This window comes from Schistocerca gregaria, chromosome 1 (assembly GCF_023897955.1).
Source record: "Schistocerca gregaria isolate iqSchGreg1 chromosome 1, iqSchGreg1.2, whole genome shotgun sequence".
NCBI classification, from domain to species: domain Eukaryota; kingdom Metazoa; phylum Arthropoda; class Insecta; order Orthoptera; family Acrididae; genus Schistocerca; species Schistocerca gregaria.
In genome coordinates, this window is record NC_064920.1 from 253,798,536 (window position 1) to 253,824,530 (window position 25,995).

At 42.8% G+C, this 25,995-nt stretch overlaps 1 protein-coding gene across 1 annotated transcript in view; it reads right to left on the bottom strand.

Moving 5' to 3' along the window:
• Window positions 1-25,995, bottom strand: part of LOC126341035 (tachykinin-like peptides receptor 86C) — a 145,508-nt gene that overhangs the window by 62,293 nt on the left and 57,220 nt on the right. Inside the window, exon 3 of the mRNA XM_050001747.1 lies at window positions 6,852-7,048. Within this exon, the coding sequence (XP_049857704.1) occupies window positions 6,852-7,048 (197 nt within the window). The remainder of the gene's footprint in view (window positions 1-6,851; window positions 7,049-25,995) is intronic.

The window sequence follows — 25,995 nt, forward strand, 5'->3', positions numbered from 1 at the left end:
CAGGCACCTATACACGCTAGCTATGGTTAAATGAACACTGGCCACTCTTTCTCGCTGTAAGAAGGTTCTCTAACCCTGGTAATAGGTTATCATTTGACCGTTAGCTTTCAAGTGAATAGTTCAGTGGCAGTTACGAACTGTGGCTTAACGGACATGGACGAGTTTAAGAAAATCGGTACAATTTTGTAACCGGTTGAGTATCATGTTAGTAGATGGAACTCAAACGTTATTAGTAACGTGAACACAATAGTGATACGTAAAAGTAAAGGAGTGTAATAGAACTCATACTGTTTGCGTTGTATGTAAATGTGATAAGTAACATCATGAGATCCTTGACTCTGATCGAGAATAATCTTGTGGGTATAAAAACTTTTGTAGTAGAAGGACACAGAACTTTTCTTTGAACTTCATTCGCAGGCCAGTTTCGGAAATTATTTCCATTACCAGTGCTGTTACATGACAGAAAAAAGTTAATATGTCAACAATGAAAGTTAACAAAAATACGTATAAAATTTTGTAATCCGTTTCTTAACATTTTCCTTTCATCGTACAGGAAGTTCCATGTACTCGTATATTTATAAATTCTACTTTTATCATTGACATAACAACTTTTCGTTTCATTGTACACAATTGATAACGGAACTTATTTACGTTATCAGGAAAATTTTGTAGGACCAATGCACAAAAGTTTAATTTTACAGTTTTTACCTTTTATGATTGACATAACAGTATAGTGATAGGATTAGCCTCATCAGCACAGACAGAAAACAACGGCCGACAACGATTGTTCAAGTATACACACCGACGTTGCAAGCAGAAGGTGAAGAGATAGGGAAAGTATATGAGGATACCGAACGAGTAATTTAGTACGCAAAGGGTGATGAAAATATAATAGTAATGCGCGATCGTAATGAAGTTTTAGGAGAAGTAGTAGAAGAAAGGATTATGGGAAAATATGAGCTTCTTAGTAGGAATGGGAGAGGATAAAAATTAAGTTCTAAAATAAATTCCAACTAATAATAGCGAATACTCTGATCAAGAATCACAAGAAGAGTGGATATACTTGGGAAAGGACGGGAGATACGGGAACTTTTCACTTAGATTACGTGATGGTCAGGCAGAGATTCCGAAATCATATATTTTAAGGCATATCCAGGAGCAGATGTAGACTTAGATTACAATTTAGTAGTGATGAAGAGTAGGCTAAAGTTTAAGAGCCTAGTGAGGAGGAATCAGTGCGCCAAGAAGTGGGAGACAGAAGTACTAATGAGTGAGAAGATATAGTTGAAGTTCTTTGAGGCTATTGGAGTACTTCACTAGGCAGTTCAGTTGGACAGGAATGGTAATCCCCAAAAAGGGCAATCACAGAAGTTGGGGAGAAAAACACAGGTAAAAATAAGGTAACTGCGAAGAAATCACGGGTAACAGAAGAAATATTTCAACTGAAAGAAGGAAGTACAAGAATATTTTGGGAAATTCAGGAATACAGAAGTAGAAGGCATTTAGGAATGAAATAAATGGGAAATAAATGGAAGCTATGCCGAAATGACTGCATGAAAAATGTAAAGCAATGGAAAGAGAAATGACTGCCTGAAGGATATAGAAAAGTGATAACAATCTTCGATGAAATTAAAGTCAAGGGAGGTATCATTAAGAGTGCAATGGGAATTCCACTGTTAATTGCAGAGAAGAAAGCGGATAGGCAGAAAGAGACCACTGAAGGCCTCTAGGAGGGGAAGACTTGTCTGATGACGTAATAGGAGAAGAAACAGGGGTCGATATAGAAGAGATAGAGAATCCAGTATTAGAATGAGAATTTAAAAGAGCCTCGGAATCTTTAAGATAAAATAAGGCAGAGAGGATAGTTAACATTCTATCAGAATATTTAAAATCACTAGCGGAAGTGGTAACAACATTGCTATTTATGCTGATATGTAGAATATATGATTCTGGCGATATACCATCTGACTTAGGGAACTCACCATTTCGAAGATTGCAAGAGCCGACAAGCAATAGGATTATCGCACAATTAGCTTAACAGTTAGTGCATCCAAGATGCTGTTGAGAATAATACACAGAAGAAAGAAAATTAAAACTGAGGATGTGTTAGATAATGATCAGTTTGGCTTTAGGAAACGGAAAGGCGCCAGTGAGGCAGTTCTGGCGTTTTATTTGATAATCGAAGCAAGACTGTAGAAAAAGAATTTTTTTGGCCTGGAAAAAGCTTTCGATAATGTGAAATGGTGAACGATGTTCCAAATACAGAAAAAAAATGGGGGAAGCTACAGGGAGATGGGTGATACACAATATGTATAAGAACCAAGAGGGAACAAAAAGAGTGGAAGACGAACTTCGAACTGCTCATATCCAAAAGGACGTAAGAGACTGATGTATTCTTTCGCCCCTACAGGTCAGTCTGTACATCGAAGGAGGAAAGAGGGAAATAAAAGAGAGGTACAAAAGTGGAATTCATTTGGAGCACAGAATTGTTTGGTAGTAACTCCAGGACTGTAGGAAACCCAGAACAGAAGAGCATCGGAATGTGAAAATTAGGAGAGGAATGTATGCGAGGAGAAGGGACAGGATGGTAGAACATCTGTTAAGACATCACGGAATAACTTCCATGATACTAGAGAGAGCTGCAGAGAGTAGAAACTGTAAGAGGGAAACAGATATTGGAATACGGCCAGCAAATAGTTGAGGAGATAGGATGCAAGTGCTACTCTGATATGAAGAGGTTTCCACAGGAAGAGAATTCGTGGCGAGTGGCATCAAACTAGGCAGAGGATTTACAGCTAAAAAGAAACTGGCGTTAAAATCGGACATCGAAAAAAAACCATGAAACATTTAAGAGTAGGCACCCGTAGCTATATAAATTAGAATGACCTCATGCAATCACTTATAGGAAAAGTAGATGATACACACCGATATTCGTTGCAGGACTCCTAAGGAAACGCAATTGGTTCAAATGGTTCTGAGCGCTATGGGACATAACATCTGAGGTCATCAGTCCCCTAGAACTTAAAACTACTTAAACCTAACTATCCTAAGGGCATCACACACATCCATGCCAGAGGCAGGATTCGAACCTGCGACCGAAGCAGTCGCGCGGTTCCGGACTGAAGCGCCTAGAACCACCCGGCCACTGCGCCTGGCAGGAAACGCATTTCCCTCACGAGAAAAACAAGTTACAAAACACTCTTTCAAACTATTCAAAAGTATCTCTAGTCAGTCTGGTATTCATATCAGCTTAGAATGTTAGTATTGAGAAGATACAAACCAGAGTAGTGCGCTCCGCCGCGAGCTTATTTGGTAAGTATGAGCATGTGGGAAAGAACGCTTTTTAGATTTTAATGACAGACATCAAAAGCGAGGCGTTGTGTATCACAAAGCTTACTGGTCCAATACCGAATGCATAAGTTTCAAGAACAGTCAGGCAACATATTACTTTATCCCACATACACTCCTGGAAATTGAAATAAGAACACCGTGAATTCATTGTCCCAGGAAGGGGAAACTTTATTGACACATTCCTGGGGTCAGATACACCATATGATCACACTGACAGAACCACAGGCACATAGACACAGGCAACAGAGCATGCACAATGTCGCACTAGTACAGTGTATATCCACCTTTCGCAGCAATGCAGTCTGCTATTCTCCCATGAATACGATCGTAGAGATGCTGGATGTAGTCCTGTGGAACGGCTTGCCATGCCATTTCCACCTGGCGCCTCAGTTGGACCAGCGTTCGTGTTGGACATGCAGACCGCGTGAGACGACGCTTCATCCAGTCCCAAACATGCTCAATGGGGGACAGATCCGGAGATCTTGCTGGCCAGGGTAGTTGACTTACACCTTCTAGAGCACGTTGGGTGGCACGGGATACATGCGGAAGTGCATTATCCTGTTGGAACAGCAAGTTCCCTTACCGGTCTAGGAATGGTAGAACGATGGGTTCGATGACGGTTTGGATGAACCGTGCACTATTCAGTGTAGGAGATCGCTCCCCACTCCATGATTCCGGGTGTTGGCCCTGTGTGCCTCGGTCGTATGCAGTCCTGATTGTGGCGCTCACCTGCACGGCGCCAAACACGCATACGACCATCATTGGCACCAAGGCAGAAGCGACTCTCATCGCTGAAGGCGACACGTCTCCACTCGTCCCTCCATTCACGCCTGTCGCGACACCACTGGAGGCGGGCTGCACGATGTTGGGCCGTGAGCGGAAGACGGCCTAACGGTGTGCGGGACCGTAGCCCAGCTTCATGGAGACGGTTGCGAATGGTCCTCGCCGATACCCCAGGAGCAACAGTGTCCCTAATTTGCTGGGAAGTGGCGGTGCGGTCCCCTACGGCACTGCGTAGGATCCTACGGTCTTGGCGTGCATCCGTGCGTCTCTGCGGTCCGGTCTCAGGTCGACGGGCACGTGCACCTTCCGCCGACCACTGGCGACAACATCGATGTACTGTGGAGACCTCACGCCCCACGTGTTGAGCAATTCGGCGGTACGTCCACCCGGCCTCCCGCATGCCCACTATACGCCCTCGCTCAAAGTCCGTCAACTGCACATACGGTTCAAGTCCACACTGTCGCGGCATGCTACCAGTGTTAAAGACTGCGATGGAGCTCCGTATGCCACGGCAAACTGGCTGACACTGACGGCGGCGGTGCACAAATGCTGCGCAGCTAGCGCCATTCGACGGCCAACACCGCGGTTCCTGGTGTGTCCGTTGTGCCGTGCGTGTGATCATTGTTTGTACAGCCCTCTCGCAGTGTCCGGAGCAAGTATGGTGGGTCTGACACACCGGTGTCAATGTGTTCTTTTTTCCATTTCCAGAAGTGTAGTTATTGTGAATTAGCCGTCACGGTAAATCAGGGAACATATGGAGGCTTACAGACGGTTAGCGTTTCCATATTTCGCGAATGGAGCTGAAAAGAGATGGCAATGATAATGGTACCAGAAACATTCTCCATTACACATCGTTAAGAGTATAGATGTATGTGTAAAGTAGTTTTCTCTGACGTGCACTGCTCTAAGCTAAATACGGAATCTCTAATTTATTGACGAACTAAATTTTACAGTTCCAGTTTTCATCTTAGGGAGGTGTGATTAGAGCTTAATACTGGAGAAGGCAAGTGGAAATACAGCATACACTGACAGTACCTGAGACTATGGTGATATTTAGATAATGAGGCACACTGTAAATGAATGTCATAACAGACGTTTCCCTGATGATGTAAAGAGTCTACATGAAGCATTGATTGAGTCTTCGGAAGGAAGATTCAAGGAAGGATGGTTTGTGTTTAACGTCCCGTCGACAACGTGGTCATTAGGGAAGGATCACAAGCTCGGGTTAGGGCTGCCCCGTCGGAGATTCGAGTCCTCCCTCGGACATGGGTGTGTGTGCGTGTGTTGCCCTTAGCGTGTTAGTTTAAGTTAGATTAAGTACAGTGTAAGCTTACGGACCTATGACCTCAGCAGTTTGGTCCCATGACACCTTACCACAAATTTCCAATTTTTCTGATTAGGGAAGGATGGAGAACAAAATCGTCTGTACTCTTTCTAAGGAGCCATCCGGCATTTTCCTTCAGTGGTTTAGAGAAATCACGGAAAACCAAAATCTGTATGGCCTGACTGATATTTGAAGTGTCAACCTCCCGAATGCGAGTTCAGTGTGGTAGCCCCTGCGCCATCTCGCTCGGTTTGATTCTTCCGACATTTGCGTGTAATCAGGGCTGTTGAATATTTATGTACTCTAGATACTTGTAGACAAGTAATTTTTGTTTAAATATGTAAAATTAGTTTGTCATTATAACATATTTATACGAGAACAATTAAAACTGATTTTAGGTTAGAGTTTATGCATAACAAAATAAGCCAAGGTTATTGACGGTAGGTGGTTTTACTACGTACAGAATATTCATCTAGGAAATATGGGAACTGATGGTGGAGTTGGCGGACGCTGTGGCCTAGCGGTTCTAGGCGCTTCAGTCCGGAACCACGCAGCTGCTACGGCCGTAGGTTCTGAAACGTCCTCTTAGAAAAATTTTACAAGACTTTACTTAAACTGACACACAATATTTTTTTAGCGCAACGCAATCTGACTCAAAAATCCCTACAAAAGAATGGCCCTGAGTAACATTAACCTATATGTTTCACATATCACTTACCTCACAAAAATATTGGTTACTCGAACTACTGCAATACAGCGAGCACCACTACTGCCAGCTAAATAAAAAATTCAAACTAGGGAAGGCACTAACTACTGATAGGGATAGTTAGCAAATGAAAGATTTTAATAGAGAACAAACAATGTATTTACCTTAATATCATCAAAAGTCATAATATTTATAGCAGTTCATGAGATCCAGTCTTACAAATTTCAAAACTCCGCCATCTCTCTCCCCACAACCACCACTGCTGCCGGCTCACCTCCAATTGCGCAACGCTACGCGCTGTTCACATCCATGGCGAGTATTACAACAATGCCAACCAGCCACTGACTGCACACAGCACAGCCAGTGATTTTCTTATACAGAGCGCTACGTGGCGTTACCAATAAGAAAACCTAAACAGCCTACTTACAGTTCGAATCCTGCCTCGGGCTTGGATGTGTTTGATGTCCTTAGGTTAGCTAGGTTTACGTAGTTCTAAATCTAGGGGACTGATGACAGATGTTAAGTCCCATAGTGCTTAGAGCCATTTGAACCATTTGATGGTGGAGGTAATATGTAGATGAAGATTCAAAGTAGTCTTGCCTGCCACATGTACGAGTTCGTGGAAAATGATTTGCAAGATGACGAAGAGCGCAAGTACCGAATGAAGACAAGGCTTTCGTTACTCACCGATTATTCATCCAGTAGTAGATGGCAGGGTTGACACCGGCGTTGGCCATAGCGAGCCAGTAGAAGCCGAGGTAGAGGTGCTGCACGTACCAGCTGGAGGCGACCGCCGGGTCGTGGTAGGCGTAGATGAAGTAGGCGTGGTAGGGCAGCCAGCAGCTCGCGAAGATGGCCACCACCAGCACCAGCATGCGCACCACCTGCACACACCCACCCACCAACTCACAGACGGCCCAGCACTGGAAGACACCTCAGAGGACTCCACATTCCAGAGGGGCACTATCTGGCTGCGACCAAATGCGCTGACACGGGGCGGTTTACAAGCGAACGGATTTCCCCAGCAACAGATTCGCATTACACGTGAAAGCAAGGTCGATGGTATGCGATCAAATTCCTCGAAGATAGGCTGCATCCCCGAGAATCTGTCCACGAGGTCTTCCGCCCTTCTATAAATTAACCGTGAGAGATCATTGAACATCAACGGTGCACGCGTTAGCTTCAACCAGATCAGTCGAGAGCGGGAGAACGTTTCACAGATATAGCCCACTATATGAACTAAGCACATGAAGATGTGCCAAGTTTATGCTCGAGGCTTAATATGTGTTTGTAGACAGGCATGCGGTGGCGGCGCTGACGATACAAACGTCGACGAGGCATAGTGCTTCAATGCTGCTGCAGATAGAGCTCACAGCGGAATGATTCCGCTGTCGTGCACAGCCCGCTTATTTAGGGAGCGAACGGCCTTGGTTACGTAACGGAGATGATAAGGGACTTAGATTCTGCAGACACCAGCAAGCAGGCGTTATCCCGGACGCGCACACTAATGCCTCTTTACCTGGATTGGAATCATTCGCCGACCGAGATGTCATCGCCTACAAGACCTGGCATTGAGGAGTAGATGCAAAATCCCAGTCTAGACCTAGTTATGTATATAGCAATATGCCATTTACATTGTATGCACGATCTTGTCGTAAAGTTAGTAATGATGAAAAATACATGTATGGATTACAGGACTTGGTGTACTTGCTGAGAATGTAACTCTAACTGGTGATGTAACTCTGTACTATAATTATTAATAAAGTGATCTGTAGCGTCAGCCATTAACCGGACAAGGCTACACCTCGAACTGGGGGCTCAAGGATGCAACAGTTATCAAAAATACAGGGTGAGTCACCTAATGTTACCGCTGGATATATTTCGTAAACCACATCAAATACTGACAAACCGATTCCACAGACCGAACGAGAGGACAGGGGCTAGTGTAATTGTTTAATACAAACCATACAAAAATGCACGGGAGTATGATTTTTAACACAAACATACGTTTTTTTTAATGGAACCACGTTAGTTATGTTAGCACATCTGAACATATAAACAAATACGTAATCAGTGCCGTTTGTTGCATTGTAAAATGTTAATTACATCCGGAGATATTGTAACCTAAAGTTGACGCTTGAGTACCACACCACTCCTCCGCTGTTCGATAGTGCGTATCGGAGAGCACTGCAACATACATCGCGTTTCTATAGAATGATCTGAAAACGTTGCTAGAAAATGTCCCACTGGAAACGCGTCGACTTATGTGGTATCAGCATGATGGTGCACCTGCACATTCCACAATTAACACTAGGCTGACCCTTGACAGGATCTTCGACGGGCGTTTCATAGGACGTCGAGGACGCATAAATTGGCCAGCCCGTTCTCCTGATCTTACACCTATGGACTTCTTTCTGCGGGGTACGTTAAAGGAGAATGTGTACCGTGATGTGCCTACAACCCCAGAGGTTATAAAACAACTTATTGTGGCAGCCTGCGGCGACATTACGCCAGATGTACTGCGGCGTGTACGACATTCATTACGCCAGAGATTGCAATTGTGTGCATCTATTGGCCTGACATGTCGGGACACACTTTATTCCACTCCGTAATTAAAAAGGGAAACCACGTGTGTACGTGTACCTCACCCCTCATGGTAATATGCATGTGCGTCAGTGAAAAAGACCAATAAAAAGGTGTTAGCATGTGGACGTAATGTGCTGTTCCAGTCTCTTCTGTACCTAAGGTCCATCACCGTTCCCTTTGGATCCCTACGTAATTCGGTGCTCTCCGATACACACGATCGAACATCGAAGGAGTGGTGTGGTACTCAAGCGTCAACTTTGGGTTACAATATCTCCGGATGTAATTAACATTTTACAATGCAACAAACGGCACTGATTACGTATTTGTTTAAATGTTCAGGTGTGCTAACAAAACTAACGTGGTTCCATTTTAAAAAACGTATGTTTGTGTTAAAAACATACTTCCGTGCATTTTTGTATGGTTTGTATTAAACAATTACACTAGCCCCTCTCCTAACGTTCGGTCTGTGGAATCGGTTCGTCAGTATTTCATGCGGTTTACGAAATATATCCAGCCTTAACGTTAGGTGACTCACCCGGTATACAAAGCATTGTCGCTGCTACAGCACACATCCCATTTCTCTCAAGACTCTGACCTATCCACTTTCCTACACAACCAGTACACTGCTGACATTACCAATTCTCTACTCCTTTCCTACTTCTGCAATATGCTGGCGACACCACCTACCCAACTACCCTCTTTACTATTCAAATCTCCCATGTCTCCCTTCAGCGTCACTTGCATCTCCCGGTGGAGCAGTGGAAAATCCAAATGAACTCACCGAAAATACAAACCATCATCTTCTGCCGCGCCTTCGGTATTTCCGTCGTCCAAATTGATATCTCGCCGTCTACAACCAAACCGTCCCTCCCACTAACACAGTAAGGGATTTGGGACAGAACTTTGACAGATATCGAGTATTGAGTGCACACCTCCTTGCCATTCAATAACAAAACACAAAACTACTAAAACTGCTGCTAATATCCCCTGTTCCTCCACCTCTCATAATTCTAAAAATGCGTTGAAATCTTAGAAAGATAAGCACATATGCTCACTGTCCACGTCTGTCTGCTTTCCTCTAATCACATCCAGAGCTAAATTACCTCACGTCTTCATCTCTTCTTGTAGCACTTTCGGACCCAAACATTAATGGGAAAACCGGTACCAGAACCCAGCATCTTACCCAGTAATCATAAATCCACCTTATGCATTTCCTCCCGTCGCTGTTTCAACACCCACTACCCAACGACGAATTCCATCCGCAGGTACATCCTTCCTTCCAGATCTACTCAAACATTCTCCAGCTTACCACATTATTTCGTTTCTTCCCTCCTCCATCCTCCCCCTCAACAACTACAAATTGTTTTGTGTAGCTCCACAGAGTTAAAATTTGCACGACTGGATGTCTCAGATTTAATGAAGTATTCACTGTGCCATTAAAAATACTTAAAAAAGTTGATCTTACTCAACTATACTCGACTATTTCACTGACAGTCACTGCAAAAATCTCTGTGCCGCCCCTGTGACATTCAGAAGTACTCTCCTAGAGGACTGGAGCGATCGCTCCAAACACTGTAGGTGGCTGTAATTCAGTTTCCCATGCCTGTATGCGTACATCACTCTTTTACTAACTAGACTGGTGCTACCAGAAACTGCCTTAAGAGAGCTACCCTTCTGGAAGAAAAAGACTCTCGAAACGGATTCTGTCCAGCAATATTTCCACGCACGGCCAGTAGCTTTGGGGAGCGACGAGAAACAGATGGAGGGCTCCTCTGAACAACGTAGCAGTATACTTAGTACGAGTTCCAGTTGACGAGAACTTATCCACTGTTCAGAATGTTCTAAGTCTCTAAGGGCCAAAGAACTGCAAACACGGATAAGACCAACCTCGATTGTCCCCTTTCTGACGAGACATCTTACGTGTTCACCATGGGGCTATGATCATATTACTTCTCACTCAGGGAGAATTGTACTCTCATTGCTGAAGGAACGCAGAGAGGGTTAACAACAAGTGCGCACTGTTATGAAACTTCCTGGTAAATTAGAATTGTATACTGGACCGAGACTAGGACCCGGAGCGTTAGTGATTTCCCTAAATCGCTCCAGGCAAATGCCGGGATGGTTCCTTTCAAAGGGCACGGCCGACTTCCTTCCCCGTCCTTCCCTAATCCGACGAGACCGATGACCTCGCTGTCTGGTCTCCTTCCCCAAACCAACCAACCAACCGGAGCCTTGCCTTTCACGGGCAGTTGTAATGTCTCCTGCAGTGGTCTCTCCGCGATATTTTCAGAAATTTTATAAATTATATAACTCCATATCTCCAAATAACTCTTCTTATCTTACCGATTCCTAAACTTTAATATACGATGATTATCAATGCAAAGTAGTTTTAAGCCCTATTATTCTTTGGAGCGTGCATTTACTCCATGGAATAGCTTCTCTGCTATCTATGTTTTCTCTGATGAAAAGAATGATTCAGATCTTGCCGATTAGCCGTGAAAGAAGGAAGACGTATATGTATGTATTGTTGAGCTAGTCGCCATCTTGATGAGATTCTGTATGAGACGGAATGTAATACATGAACTATACTAAAGTAAGTGTGTTCGCGTATTATTTAACTGATTATTATTGACAGTGTCTTCTGCTTACTACGCTCTGTTGCACGGGATCAGTGGGGAATGTCTGATTTACACTGGACGCACCTGCCGTTTTGTACGCTCATGAGATCCAGTTCATTACTTTCAATAAATGGGCTAACTGGGTCTTACCAGCAGATCTCCGGTCTTCCCCATGTGATCACCGAAAGTTAATAATTATTACAAATGTTTTCAGAAGATCGACTGACAATTTTCGTCGCACCGAGACTTCGAAATTGCTTCACTGCCTTATGGAATTTAAGTTAAGCTCAATTTAATCAGGATAGAACAATATTGAACTGTGTGAATGTGATAAGCCTGCTTTGTGAATGAAAATTCCCTTAATATACGCATGTTTTTTACTATCCTGATCAGTGAAGCTAAATCAGACCGGTGTGAGAGAGGTTTTTAAATTTTAGATCCCCCAGAAATATTAAACAGTGCTCTTACCGGCTGAGCTATTCAGGCATCGCCAATGGCTATTCCTCAGATCGTTACTTCTGTCAGACCTCATCTCCTAACATTCAAGCATTACGGAAGCTCTGCTGCATTCATCGCTTGATTAGCAGTCCCTGAAGAAAGGACATTGCGGAGGAATAGCCTAAAAGATTGTTTCCAGAATCATTCTTCCACTCTCTAGTCGAGTGTGCGCTATTTATCTACAGTGTCCTTCACTGCTGAAGCGCTAGTCGCACAACGTATGCGGGAGAACGTCTGTGAAGAAGTTTGTAATGTAGGGCAAGAGGTTCAGCTGGAAGTAAAGCTGTGAAAGAGTGTAGGAGCCATATCGGGATAACTCAGTAGGTGAAAGCACTGGTCACGAATGACAACGTATCGGATTCGAATACCAGACCGTCACACAATTCTAAGCTGTAAGGTAGTTTCATTTATACGATGATTATAATTTATACAGCTCTATGTCTCCTACTCTCAGCCACTTAAGACCAATATAGCAATGAACTTTTTAGGAGGAAAACACTAGATTTCCCTTTCATTCTTGCCCAACTGAACTATTGCTCATGTATGAATCTATACAGGTTGCTGAAAGAGCTGTATTTAAAGTCGTTAGTATGGTAGATCATCAAAAGTATAAGGAAAAAAAATACCGTCGATAGTCGTACCGGAAAAGGGACATTTTAATTTAACTTACTAAATTCAGTATATTAAGAAGAAAATTTTGACGGCTTTTATAATTGAATAATTGTCTCCAAAGACGCACGAGAAAAGACTTATAAATTAATTTCTAATGTATACTATGACTAGTTCCCCAATGCTATTTATTTTTGTATTTATTTTCTCATATTTTAGTCACAAACAAACGAATTTCCTCCCTTCAATAGTAATGTGATACATCTGTGTCGTGAGAGTCCTTAGTGATTCTGTAGAGATTTTACCGCTTTTTCACATATCGTGCACTCGTGGGAAACGAGAATAACTCTCATTTCATAACTGCAAGGTTCGTCTGTTGATTACTTAAAAAAGTAGGACAGTTGGAAAGTTTTGATAAATTTGACGAAAGGTTTCTGGGAAAAATTTCTGCCGAAGTTTGGTGCAACAGAATTCCGGATCGTAACTGAAGACGATGTAGCTCTAAAATGTTGACCTCTTCGGAATAATGGAAGTAAACCTCGTTAGTTCTCTATTTATTGTTTAATCATGAGATTAAAACTGGTAATTAAAAATAAATAAACAGAGCAAACCAGACACAGTTTTAATACAGTAAAACCCTGCATGGAAAAGTAATACCATGATGTTTCTTCCACATAATTAACGAATAATTCACAAGTAGAAAGTCATCTTCATCAATATCGACGGAATCACCTGAAAACACTGCGGCCTTACTCCTCTCTACAGATATAATCATGTTACTGTCAATGAACTCGTCCTCAAGTCTTAAAACATTCACACTCAGTACTTAAACTGACTTATGTTACGAATAACACACACGCCCATGCGCGAGGTAGGACTCCTGTGGGAGGGGCCGCGCAATCCGTGACATGGGGCCTCAAACCAATTGGCCACTCCGCACCCCCCCCCCCCCCCCTGCGCGAGATTTTCTCTTTATTATAATCAAACTCTTTATTATCACCTCTCGTTTAATAGACAACGACTTCCTACAGCGTCTTATTTATTTCAGTAATCTAGGAAGCTGGGGTCTTCCTGTAAACCAGCGTATACAACTATAAATTCCCCTCTTTTTTCTTCCTTTCGCTTCAGTATGACATCTAATTTCATTGAATTTCTCCTCGTGGTCATTTTGCGTGACATATGTGGAGGGCAGTAATATCTTCCCCACTCTTGTTGGGACATACGTTGTCATATATTCAACAGTAACCCTCCCCGTGATGCACAAAGCCTCTCTTGTAGCGTACTAGGAGTTCGTTGATCATTACCGAAACGCTCTCCGGTTTACTAGACAATCTGGGCGGGTAAGTCAATTACTATCAGGAATTTAGTTATATTTTTGACTATTTTGGTAGTACTGTCGTTTTACGTTGATGACACATGCTTTTAGATTTGTTGTTATATCTTTGCAATTTTCAAGCTGCTAGGTTAGTTTCGTTATCGCTGCCGTGCTGTTAATCATGGCTTATCCGCTGTCTATTTGCACTAAAGAAGAGCAACGTTCAGTGATCCGTTTTTGGTGGTCGGAAGGCGTATCAGGGGCCGAAATTCATCGTACACTTTCGGTACTGTACGGGAACAGTGTTTTGCCACAACGGAATGTCTAGGAATGCATTGAAAATTGGCACAAGTGTTACGCACAATGAAGGAGCCGGGCGGCCGTTTACCGCCACAAATGAAGAAACCATTGAGAGTTCACTTGAAATGATTCTCTTAGACAAACGATTAACTATTGACGAAGTGGAACATCTCCTGCAAATTAGTCACGGTTCTGCCTACGTGATCATCCACAACAGACTTGGGCTTCAAAAAGTTTGTGCAAGATGGGTCGTAGAACAACTCCCACAGTTGCATAAACAAACGCGCTTGGACATCTGCAAAAAACGTTTGGATCGCTATGGTAACGAAGGGGACAACTTCGTAGACAGGATCATTACTTGTGACGAAACATGGAGCCAACATTACGAGCCGGAGAGAAAATGGCCGAGTGTGGAGTGGAAACATCCAAATTCGCCGTGGAAGAAAAAGTTCAAGACCCAGTAGTCTTCAGGAAAACTGATACTTACGGTTCTTTGGGACTCACAAGGTCCAGTACTGGAACGTCGTGGGGAAAGGGGAACAACAATAAACAGTGTACGTTGCAGTGCGATGGTTACTGCCAGGCTAAAGCCTGCAATTCGAAGCAAACGCCGAGAATTGCTGTCGAAAGGTCTTGTGTTGTGGCACGACAGTGGCCGTCCGTATACTGCTGCCCACACTGCTGAAACGCTCCAGAAACTTAAATTTAAAGTACTGGATCATCCTCCATATAGTCCCGATCTCGTCCCTTCTGACTATCACTTGTTAGGTCCACTCAGACAGGCATTAAGGGCCGTCGATTTGCCTCGGAGGAAGCAGTGAAAGAAGCGGCGCATTCCTGGCTCGTAGTTCAACTGAGAATCTTCCTTTATGAGGGTATCAGGAAGCTTGTACAACGATGGACCAAGTGCGTGGAACCGTAAGGAGACTATGTCGAAAAATGATGTTCTTTTAAGTTCCCTATTTTATTACGATAACATTTTATAACTACTTTGTGGATAATAATTGACTTACCCTAGTAGTGGCGAAAGGTGCCGCTCTTCGTCGGATATTCTCTAACTCCTCTTTTGATATTAGAGGGACCGGAAAGTAATATCGTTTCTGTGCATGTCAATATTCGTTTGTCATTACCAGCTCATTGTGCATTTGAAGAAGATTTGAGGCTAACGTGACTTGTTCACAAGCACATAATTAATTATTTTACGCTATTTGCAGTGCAATGGCCAGCCAAGTACCAGAAGAGTTTCAGACACTTACGAGAATGTCTGTAGAGTAATTTCGGGAAAATATTTGACTAGATAAGGTATTTAAGTGATTAACATTGCAAGATGGCTGGTTGATGTAAGCACGAGATGTTGTTGTTGTGTTGTTGTGGTCTTCAGTCCTGAGACTGGTTTGATGCAGCTCTCCATGCTACTCTATCCTGTGCAAGGTTCTTCATCTCCAAGTACTTACTGCAACCTACATCCTTCTGAATCTGCTTAGTGTATTCATCTCTTGGTCTCCCTCTACGATTTTTACCCTCCACGCTGCCCTCCAATGCTAAATTTGTGATCCCTTGATGCCTCAAAACATGTCCTACCACCGGTCCCATCATTTTGTCAAGTTGTGCCACAAACTTCTCTTCTCCCCAATCCTATTCAATACCTCTTCATTAGTTACGTGATATACCCATCTAATCTTCAGTATTCTTCTGTAGCACCACATTTCGAAAGCTTCTATTCTCTTCTTGTCCAAACTATTTATCATCCCTGCTTCACTTCCATACATGGCTACACTCCATACAAATACTTTCAGAAACGACTTCCTGACACTTAAATATATACTCGATGTTAACAAATTTCTCTTCTTCAGAAACGCTTTCCTTGCCATAGCCAGTCTACATTTTATACTCTCTACTTCGACGATCATCAGTTATTTTACTCCCTAAATAGCAAAACTCCTTTACTACTTTAAGTGTCTCATTTCCTAATCTAATTCCCTCAGTATCACCCGACTTAATTTGACTAGATTCCATTATCCATTATCCTCGTTTTGCTTTTGTTGATGTTCATCTTATATCCTCCTTTCAAGACACTGTCCATTCCGTTCAACTGCTCTTCCAAGTCCTTTGCTGTCTCTGACAGAATTACAATGTCATGGGCGAACCTCAATGTTTTTATTTCTTCTCCATGAATTTTAATACCTACTCGAAATTTTTCTTTTCTTTCCTTTACTGCTTGCTCAATATACAGATTTAATAACATCGGGGAGAGGCTACAAACCTGTCTCACTCCTTTCCCAACCACTGCCTCCCTTTCATGCCCCTCGATTCTTATAACTGCCATCTGGTTTCTGTACAAATTGTAAATAGCCTTACGCTCCCTGTATTTTACCCCTGCCACCTTCAGAATTTGAAAGAGAGTATTCCAGTCAACATTGTCAAAAGCTTTCTCTAAGTCTATAAATGCTAGAAACGTAGGTTTGCCATTTCTTAATCTTTCTTCTAATATAAGTCGTAAGGTTAGTATCGCCTCACGTGTTCCAATATTTCTGCGGAATCCAAACTGATCTTCCCCAAAGTCCGCTTCTACCAGTTTTTCCATTCGTCTGTAAAGAATTCGCGTTAGTATTTTGCAGCTGTGACATATTAAACTGATAGTTCGGTAATTTTCACATCTGTCAACACCTGCTTTCTTTGGGATTGGAATTATTATATTCTTCTTGAAGTCTGAGGGTATTTCGCCTGTCTCATACATCTTGCTCACCAGATGGTAGAGTTTTGTCATGACTGGCTCTCCCAAGGCCGTCAGTAGTTCTAATGGAATGTTGTCTACTCCCGGGGCCTTGTTTTGACTCAGGTCTTTCAGTGCTCTGTCAAACTCTTCCCGCAGTGTCGTATCTCCCATTTCATCTTCATCTGCATCCTCTTCCATTTCCAGAACATTGTCCTCAAGTACATCGCCCTTGTAAAAACGCTCTATATACTCCTTCCACCTTCCCGCCTTCCCTTCTTTGCTTAGAACTGGGTTGCCATCTGAGCTCTTGATATTCATACACGTGGTTCTCTTCTCTCCAAAGGTCTCTTTAATTTTCCTGTAGGCAGTATCTATCTTAACCCTAGTGAGATAAGCCACTTCATCCTTACATTTGTCCTCTAGCCATCCCTTCTTAACCATTTTGAACTTTATGTCGATCTCATTTTTGAGACGTTTGTATTCCTTTTTGCCTGCTTCATTTACTGCATTTTTATATTTTCTCCTTTCATCAATTAAATTTAATATTTCTTCTGTTACCCACGGATTTCTATTAGCCCTCGCCTTTTTACTTACTTGATCTTCTGCTGCCTTCACTACTTCATCCCTCAGAGCTACCCATTCTTCTTCTACTGTATTTCTTTCCTCCATTCCTGTCAATTGTTCCCTTATGCTCTCCCTGAAACTCTGTACAACCTCTGTTTCTTTCAGTTTATCCAGGTGCCATCTCCTTAAATTAGCACCTTTTTGTTGTTTCTTCAGTTTTAATCTACAGTTCATAACCAATAGATTGTGGTCAGAGTCCACATCTGCCCCTGGAAATGTCTTACAATTTAAAACCCGATTCCTAAATCTCTGTCTTACCATTAAATAATCTATCTGATACCTTTTAGTATCTCCCGAATTCTTCCATGTATACAACCTTCTTTTATGTTTCTTGAACCAAGTATTAGCTATGATTAAGTTATGCTCTGTGCAAAATTCTACCAGACGGCTTCCTCTTTCATTTCTTCCCCCCAATCCATATTCACCTACTATGTTTCCTTCTCTCCCTTTTACTACTGACGAATTCCAGTCACCCATGACTATTAAATTTTCGTCTCTCTTCACTACCTGAATAATTTCTTTTATCTCATGACACATTTCCTCAATTTCTTCATCATCTGCAGAGCTAGTTGGCATATAAACTTGTACTACTGTAGTAGGCGTGGGCTTTGTTCATTACCCCTATTTGATTTTGTATTTATAACCCTGTATTCAACTGACCAAAAGTCTTGTTCCTCCTGCCACCGAACTTCGCTAATTCCCACTATATCTAACTTTAACCTGTCCATTTCCCTTTTTAAATTTTCTATACTACCTGCCCGATTAAGGGATCTGACATTCCACGCTCCGATCCGTAGAACGCAAGTTTTCTTTCTCCTGATAACGACGTCCTCTTGAGTAGTCCCCGCCCGGAGATCCGAATGGGGGACTATTTTACCTCCGGAATATTTTACCCAAGAGGACGACATCATCATTTAATCATACAGTAAAGCTGCATGTCCTCGGAAAAAATTACGGCTGTAGTTTCCCCTTGCTTTCAGCCGTTCGCACTACCAGCACAGCAAGGCCGTTTTGGTTATTGTTACAAGGCCAGATCAGTCAATCATCCAGACTGTTGCCCCTGCAACTACTGAAAAGGCTGCTGCCGCTCTTCAGGAACCACACGTTTGTCTGGCCTCTCAACAGATACCCCTCCGTTGTGGTTTCACCTACGGTACGGCCATCTGTATCGCTGAGGCACGCAAGCCTCCCCACCAACGGCTAGGTCCATGGTTCATGGGGGGGAAGCACGAGATAAGTCACTGCAAATGTGAAATGCTGGTGCAATAATAATCGGTGAAACCCCCAAAATTTTGAATTTAAGCGACGTGTGTGCATTGTGTTGTGTAGGTCAGTTTGTGTGTTGGAGATCCATGCCTGTTGCAGTTGGTCGGTCAACAGAGGGGCGGTTAATGTTGGTTCTGGATGAGGCTGGAGTGAGCGTCCGATGATATCACACAAGTGATCGACTGAAGACAGGTCTGGTGATCGAGCAGGCGGAGACGACATGTCGACACCCTGTAGGGCATGTTGGGTTACAACATGTGGGAGAACGTTACGCTGTTGCAAAACATCCACTGGAATGCTGTTCATGAGTGGCAGCACAACAGGTCGATTCACCAGATTCACCAACAAATTTGCAGTCAGGGTGTGTTGGGTAACTACGAGAGTTGTTCTGGTGTCATGCGGAATCGAACCCCGATCAGTAGCCCAGGCGTTGGTCCAATGCGTTTAGCAAGCAGGTAGGTAGGTTGCAGGCTCTCAGCTGGGCTTCTGACCAACGCACGACCACCACGGGCTTTCATCAGAAAACACAACAGACCTCCACCCTGCCCTCCAATGAGCTCATGCTTGACACCAACGACGTCTCAAACGGCGATGGTTAGGGGTCAGTGGAATGCACTCGGGGCTGTCCTCGTACTAACAGATTTACAAGAGTTCGTTGTGTCACTGTGGTGCCAACTGCTTTTCAGAATGCTGTTGCAGATGCAGTACGATTCGGCATAGCCGTACGCCGTACACAATGGTCTTCCCTCTCGGTGGTGCCAGACGACCATCTGGAGCCCGGTCTCCTTGCGACTGTACGTTCCCCTGATCACCGCTGCCAGCAATCATGTGCGGTGGCTACATTGGTGCCAAGTTCTTCTGCAAATCGCAGAAGGAACATCCAGCTTCTTGTACGATACGACCTCATTCAGACTCAGTGAGATGTTGAAAATGGCGTCTTTCTCGCCTTAAGGGCATTCTTGACCAGCGTCAACTCGCAACTTACAATCTCAAACGTAATTGACGCTCACGACAATTACAGCCTATATTAAAGGTGAACCTGATTTGCATCCTCGTAGTGGCCCTACTAGCCCTACTCGAGGAAAATTTGAATGTACATCATCTTTCAGATGTCAAAACACGCCAACCAACTTTCGGTTATGTCGCACAAGTCGTTCTAGGTGTTGCGATTTATCCTTCATGCGATTCACAAGGGTAGTAACGGAGCATTTGCGATGTTTATTCGAGTGCATTGAACGTTCGGTAATGACAATGTTCGATTTCCAAGTACAGATTCTGTCTTTCTGATGTTTCCGATTCGTGTCGACCAGGAAGACATGTTAAGGGTGGAAGTGCAAGAAAATTCACGTCAGACAATCGAGAAACCGTGAAATACTCTTCACCAACCTTGGTGGATGATCCAAGAACATTCGCAGCATATTGGTAACGCAACCACAACATGTGGGTGGGTTCCGCAGCTCATTGCTTCAGGGGCACAGTACACAAGAGTTTTTTGATCGCTTGACCACATAAGGTGAAAATTAGGTCCTATATGTTAATTCAAAAGGCAAAGGACAGTGGCTCTCTCGGAACCAATCTTCACGAGGTACAGCTAAGCCTGGTTTTCGTCTCAAAAAGTCTCTTTTACGTGTTTGGCGTACTCGCGGGATCGTTCATTTTGAAGTGTTGAAACACGGACAGACAGGGAATGCAGACATTTACTCTGAATAACTGGATCGAGTAAATCAATCTGTAATTCAAAACTATCCAGTGAGTGTCAACAGAAAAGGCACTATCTTGCCACACCGCATTACGCAAGACGAAACCTAGAAAACAATGAATTGGGGTGGGGGATACTGATTGCCTCACCCACCAAACTCTTCAAATAATGGGCTATCGAATTTCCAATTACTCGTATTCCGATCGCTACAATATATCGTAAGGGGGAAAAATTGGAAACTTTGCATGAAGTCAAAAATGCCGTCTCCAGATATCTTGCTCAAAAACGAATTGATTTTTAGCGATCTGGCTCTTAAAATTTGTACACTAGATGACAAAACGCTGTTGATAACAACGGTGATTACGTTTTTGATAAAAAATAAAAGTTTATTAAATATTTATCTGTTTAAATTCAATGTAAGGAGAAGTTTACCAATTGCCAGTAGGACTCGCACACTAAAGATTCTATCCAAACTTAATTTTTACCTACTTCATCCGCCATGCGGATTTAAATGACTTTTGCCTCTTTTCGATACAAATATCTACATCTATATGTACAGGGTGGTCCATTTATCGTGGCCGGGCCAAATATCTCACGAAATAAGCGTCAAACGAAAAAACTACAAAGAACGAAACTTGTCTATCTTGAAGGGAGAAATCAGATGGCGCTATGGTTGGCTCGATAGATGGCGCTGCCATAGGTCAAACGGATATCAACTGCATTAAAAAAAAATAGGATTGCATATTGGTGTAGTACGTAAAGAAATATGAATGTTTTAGTTGGACCACTTTTTTCGCTTTGTGATAGATAGCGCTATAATAGTCACTAACATATGACTCACAATTTTAGGCGAACAGTTGGTAACAGGTAGGTTCTTTTAATTGAAATACAGAACGTAGGTACGCTTGAACATTTTATTTCGGTTGTTCCAATGTGATACATGTACCTTTGTGAATTTATCATTTCTGAGAACGCATGCTGTTACAACGTGATACCACATTAATGCAATAAATGCTCAAAACGATGTCCGTCAACCTAGATGCATTTGGCAATACATGTAACGACATTCCTCTCAACAGCGAGTAGTTCACCTTCCGTAATGTTCGCACATGCATTGACAATGCGCTGACGCATTTTCTCAGGCGTTGTCGGTGGATCACGATAACAAATATCCTTCAAATTTCCCCACAGATCCGGTGAACGTGCGGGCCATGGTATGGTGCTTCGACGACGAATCCACGTATCATGAAATATGCTATTCAATACCGCTTCAACCGCACGCGAGCTATGTGCCGGACATCCATCATGTTGGCAGTACATCGCCATTCTGTCATGCAGTGAAACATCTTGTGGTAACATCGGTAGATCATTACGTAGGAAATCAGCATACATTGCACCATTTAGATTGCCATCGATAAAATGGGGGCCAGTTATGCTTCCTCCCATAATGTCGCACCATACATTAACCCACCAAGGTCGCTAATGTTCCACTTGTCGCAGCCATGGTGGATTTTCCGTTGGCTAGTAATGTTATGCCGGTTTACTTTAGCGCTGATGGAGAATGACGCTTCGTCGCTAAATAGAAGGCGTGCAAAAAATCTGTCATCGTTCAGTAATTTCTCTTGTGCCCAGTGGCAGAACTGTCGCCATGCAATTGCTGGTGCATTGAAATATGGTACGGGTGCATTCGATGTTGATGTAGCGTTCTCAACACCGACGTTTTTGAGATTCCCGATTCTGGCGCAATTTGCCTGCTACTGATGTGAGGATTAGCCGCGACAGCAGCCAAAACACCTACTTGGGCATCATCATTTGTTGCAGGTCGTGGTAGACATTCCGCATGTGGCTGAACACTTCCTGTTTCCTTAAATAACGTAACTATCCGGTGAACGGTCCGGACACTTGGATGATGTCGTCCAGTATACCGAGAAGCTTACATAGCACACGCCCCTTTGGACATTTTGATCAACATAGCCATACATCAACACGATATCGACCTTTACCGCAATTGGTAAACGGTCCATTTTAACACGGGTAATGTAACCAGAAGCAAATACCGTCTGTACTGGCGGAATGTTACGTGATACCACGTACTTATACGTTTGTGACTATTACAGCGCCATCTGTCACAAAGCGAAAAAAATGGTCCAACTAAAACATTCATATTTCTTTAAGTACTACACGAATATGTATTAAAAATGGGGGTTCCTTTTTTTAAAGAATGCAGTTGGTATCCGATTGACCTATGGCAGCGCCATCTAGCGGGCCAACCATAGCGCCATCTGGCTTCCCCCTTCAAGCTAGAGGAGTTCCGTTCTTTGTAGTTTTTTCGTTTGATGCTTATTTCGTGAGATATTTGGCACGATCACTATCAATGGACCACCCTGTAGAAGATTTTACAAAATATTTTTGCTTACTAAATCTACAACTTGCGTTTTATATTTGTATGTATTAGTGTTCGTGTGTTATGCTTTTGACGGATGATCGAAGCCATGTATGCTATAGTGGCAAAAAGACATCTTTTATATATTATAATTACAATTTAACGTTATTCGGATTATTTTATTTACTTTTACCGTGAAACCTTGGTTCTTGTCAAATTTCCTGGTTTTACGGCAAGGGGAAGCACACTATAGGTTTGGACGAGTGAGTTTTCTTGTATCAAAATATGAGTCATAAAAGACCAAATTGTTTGATTGCATTGACTCAGAAGCTTAAGATTGTTGCACCGCCAAGGGACCATAGACCGTGATATGTGACAAATTTGAACTCGATACATCTACTCGTTCCTGAGAAAAAGGGTTCTTTACAGGTGTACAGACAGACGGACAGGAAAGCGTTCCGTTCTTACAGACTGGGGCACGGAAACCTGGCAACGACATTACTTTCCAGTCCACCCAGTAAAAACTGGTTATGACTCCAGAACTGTAACGGCTGGCTGTGATGTGGAGCTGTGGGAGTGATGAAAAAGCAGGCAGTTGCCGAGAGACATATGGCATATCTGGCAAAGACAGCAGCCGACATGGAGTTCCGCGCGTTAATCATTGCGCTGGACTGAGGGATGCGGCGGAACTTGTGAAGTGGTATTAGCGGTCGTCAGACGCTCTGGAGCCTGGAGCGACAGGGGAGGAGGTGATTCGCACAAAGCCGGTCCTCTGTGGAACGGGGACACTGGTGCTTCGTGAGCGTTCCTTGTTCGGCAAGCGTGCTGGACGTCGAATGAATGGAAAACTGACGAGAATTATTCTGCATCTTTCAAAAGAAAACAACACTGCGCATATTTGTTGGATTTCTCTCGTGAATTCATGCGAATATTCCAATACTGGACGTTACGGAACTATTACAGGAGGAAGCCTCTACATATACCAGTTACGATTACTAGATATGCGGAGGTTCAAACACTCCGTCGGGCGTGTGTGTGTGTTTGTCATTAGGATTGTTTACTAAGTAGTGTATAAGCTTAGGGACTGATGTCCTTAGCAGTTAAGTCCTATAAGATTTCACACTCATTTGAATATTTGTACTAGATGTGCGTAAATACTGTGAGATGCGATGAAGCGGAGACTGCGATGTTATGTGTCCAGTTTGACACAATAGGAATACTATCGAAGACAATGCTGCCAAAGCAGATTTACTAAGCACAGCCTTTCGAAATGCCTTCACAAAAGAGGATGATGTAAATACTCCAAAATTCGAATCGAGAACAGCTGCCAACATGAGTAACGTAGAAGTAAATATTATCCGAGTAGTGAACCAAGTCAAATCACTTAATAAAAGCAAGTCTTATTTTTACAAACTGTATATCAATTAGATTCCATTCGGAGTATGCTGATGCATTAGCTCCATACTTAACAATCATATACAACCGTTCGCTTGAAGAAAAATCCGTACCCAACGACTGGAAAATAGCACAGGTCACACCAATATTCAAGAAAGGTAGTAGGAGAAAACCACTAAATTACAGGCCCATATCGTTAACGTCGATATGCAGCAGGATTTTAGAACATATATTGTGTTCGATCAAGAAGAATATAATAATTCCAATCCCAAAGAAAGCATTTGTTGACAGATGTGAAAATTACCGAACTATGAGTTTAATAAGTCACAGCTGCAAAATACTAACGCGAATTCTTTACAGACGAATGGAAAAACTGATAGAAGCCGACCTCGGGGAGGATCAGTTTGGATTTCGTAGAAATGTTGGAACACGTGAGGCAATACTGACCCTATGACTTATCTTAGAAGAAAGATTAAGGAAAGGCAAACCTACGTTTCTAGCATTTATAGACTTAGAGAAAGCTTTTGACAATGTTGACTGGAATCCTCTCTTTCAAATTCTGAAGGTGGCAGGGGTAAAATACAGGGAGCGAAAGGCTATTTACAATTTGTACAGAAACCAGATGGCAGTTATAAGAATCGAGGGACATGAAAGGGAAGCAGTGGTTAGGAAGGGAGTGAGACAGGGTTGTAGCCTGTCCCCTATGTTATTCAATCTGTATATTGAGCAAGCAATAAAGGAAACAAAAGACAAGTTCGGAGTAGATATTAAAATACATGGAGAAGAAATAAAAACTTTGAGGTTCGCCGATGACATTGTAATTCTGTCGGAGACAGCAAAGGACTTGGAAGAGCAGTTGAACGGAATGGACAGTGTCTTGAAAGGATGATATAAGATGAACATCAACAAAAGCAAAACGAGGATAATGGAATGTAGTCAAATTAAGTTGGGTGATGCTGAGGGAATTAGATTAGGAAATGAGTAAAGGAGTTTTGCTATGTAGGGAGTAAAATAACTGATGATCGTCGAAGTAGAGAGTATAAAATGTAGACTGGCAATGGCAAGGACAGCGTTTCTGAAGAAGAAAAATTTGTTAACATCGAGTATAGATTTAAATGTCAGGAAGTCGTTTCTGAAAGAATTTGTATGGAGTGTAGGTATGTATGGAAGTGAAACGTGGACGATAAATAGTTTAGACAAGGAGAGAATAGAAACTTTCGAAATGTGGTGCTACAGAAGAATGCTGAAGGTTAGATGGGTAGATCACATAACTAATGAGAAGGTATTGAATAGAATTGGGGAGAAGAGGAGCTTGTGGCACAGCTAGTCTAGAGGAAGGGATCGGTTGGTAGAATACGTTCTGAGACATCGAGGGATCACCAATTTAGTATTGGAGGGGAGCGTGGAGGGTAATAATCGTAGAGGGAGACCAAGAGATGAATACACTAAGCAGATTCAGAAGGATGTAGGCTGCAGTAGGTACTGGGAGATGAAGAAGCTTGCACAGGATAGAGTAGCATGGAGAGCTGCATCAAACCAGTCTCAGGACTGAAGACAGCAACAACAACAACATTGTGTTCGAACATTATGAATTACCTCGAAGGAAACGATATATTGACACACAGTCAACATGGGTTTAGAGAACATCGTTCCTGTGAAATACAACTAGCTCTTCTTTCACATGAAGTGCTAAGTGCTATTGACAAGGGATTTCAGATCGATTCCGTATTCCTGGATTTCAGGAAGGCTTTTGACAGTGCTTATAAAATTGCGTGCTTATGGAATATCGTCTCAGTTATGTGACTGGATTTGCGATTTCCTG